General features: G+C 38.9%; 1 protein-coding gene across 1 annotated transcript in view; it reads right to left on the reverse strand.

The window, feature by feature from the left end:
• Positions 1–384: 384 nt before the first annotated feature.
• The window catches only part of ANAPC1 (anaphase promoting complex subunit 1), a gene marked incomplete at its 3' end in the record, with an annotated part of 57,303 nt that continues 56,148 nt past the window's right edge, over positions 385–1,539 (reverse strand). Inside the window, exon 20 of the mRNA XM_008057110.2 lies at positions 385–585. Coding sequence (XP_008055301.1) covers positions 385–585 — 201 coding nt within the window. The remainder of the gene's footprint in view (positions 586–1,539) is intronic.

Here is a 1,539-nt window from a genome sequence, read left to right on the forward strand (position 1 = left end):
CAAAATAGAACGGCCACTCTGGAAAATAGCTAACAATTTCTTTAAAAACTAAACATATGTTTAATATATAACCCATCAATCAGCCCTTCTAGGTGCTTATACTACACAACTAAAAAGTTATGTTCACACAAAAGCCTGAATATGAATGCTTACAGCATCTGTATTTAAAATTGCTAAAAATTGAAACCAACCATCTTGTGGTACATCCATACAATAAACTACTAATAAGCAATAGAACGCAATGAACTGTTGATATAGGCAGTAACTTGGAAGAATCTCAAAATTGTGAGGGGGTTTTGGGGGGTGATGGAAATGTTCTATATCCTACAAAAACTTTACAGAAAGGAAAAATTAAACAAGACAGGGACAACTCCAAATACATACCAAGACTACCAGTCTGCTTCTTTCACAGATTCCAGGGAGGAAAGGATAGGGTGGCATTCCTTCACCCTTCAGACGAGAACTCACCCACTGATAAATACTTGGTGGCTCAGAAGTAAAAAATGATGGGTGATGCATAAATCCTGTTTGACCTTTAAAATTAGGTAAATACACAAAAAAACACAAGAATATATTAAGACAACACTATTTTATTCTAAAAGGAAGTTTCAACAGTATCTGTCATTTTCAAACAATCAGAACAACAAAATGCTTCATGTTTTCTGCCATAGTGAATAACAAAATATATTATTATATGTAGAATTTAAATGATGTCAGTTTTATCCCATCCTGGATGGAAATTCAGCAAATTCTTTTATCCAAGGCATATAAAGAATCAAGCCGGGCTCAGTGGCTCAGCCTGTAATCCCGTGCCTTGGGAGGCTGAGGTGAGTGGATTGCCTGAGCCCGCGGGTTCGAAACCTGCCTGGGCAACTTGGTGAGACCTCATCTCTACAATAAATAAAAAAATTAGCCGGGTGTGGTAGTGCACACCTGTAGTTCCAGCTACTTGGAAGGCTGAGGTGGAAGGATCGCCAGAGCCCAACAGGTTGAGGCTGCGGTGGCTGGGAGCAGCCACTGCACTCTAGTCTGGGCAACAGAGTGAGACTTCAACTCAAAAAAAAAAAAAGAAACAATCAAAAGTTTTGGCCTAATCCTAAACGTGAGAAAACAGAAGAGACATCCAGGATTCAGCACTTTTCCAACAACCTGGCCCCACATTTGAGTCCCTCTTGCTTAGGGTCTAGGACAGTACATTGGTGAAGGAAAGAGTCTCTGTATCTGAGTAACCAAAATGGTAACCACTTGAAGTGTGGCTACTGCACTGAGAAAGTGAATGTTTTATTTTAATTGAATTAAGGTAACATATGGCTAACGGCTACTAACTGGACATTCTAGATTAAAGCATCCTTGGCACTGGAAGCTCTTTCTAAGCTTTGCAAGTCAGAACCTTAGAGATGGGCAAAATTTTCCTTTTACATTGAAGAAGTTATAGCTTACTACACATCAGAAAATAAGCACTACAACTAAAATCTGCCTGGTAGAAAGATACTGTCCTTCAGTTAAAGCCTAATGGTAAGAAATATATCCTCTGCTATT

The sequence above is a fragment of the Carlito syrichta genome, unplaced genomic scaffold, assembly GCF_000164805.1.
Source record: "Carlito syrichta isolate Samal-C Ts95f unplaced genomic scaffold, Tarsius_syrichta-2.0.1 Scaffold302727, whole genome shotgun sequence".
NCBI classification, from domain to species: Eukaryota; Metazoa; Chordata; class Mammalia; order Primates; family Tarsiidae; genus Carlito; species Carlito syrichta.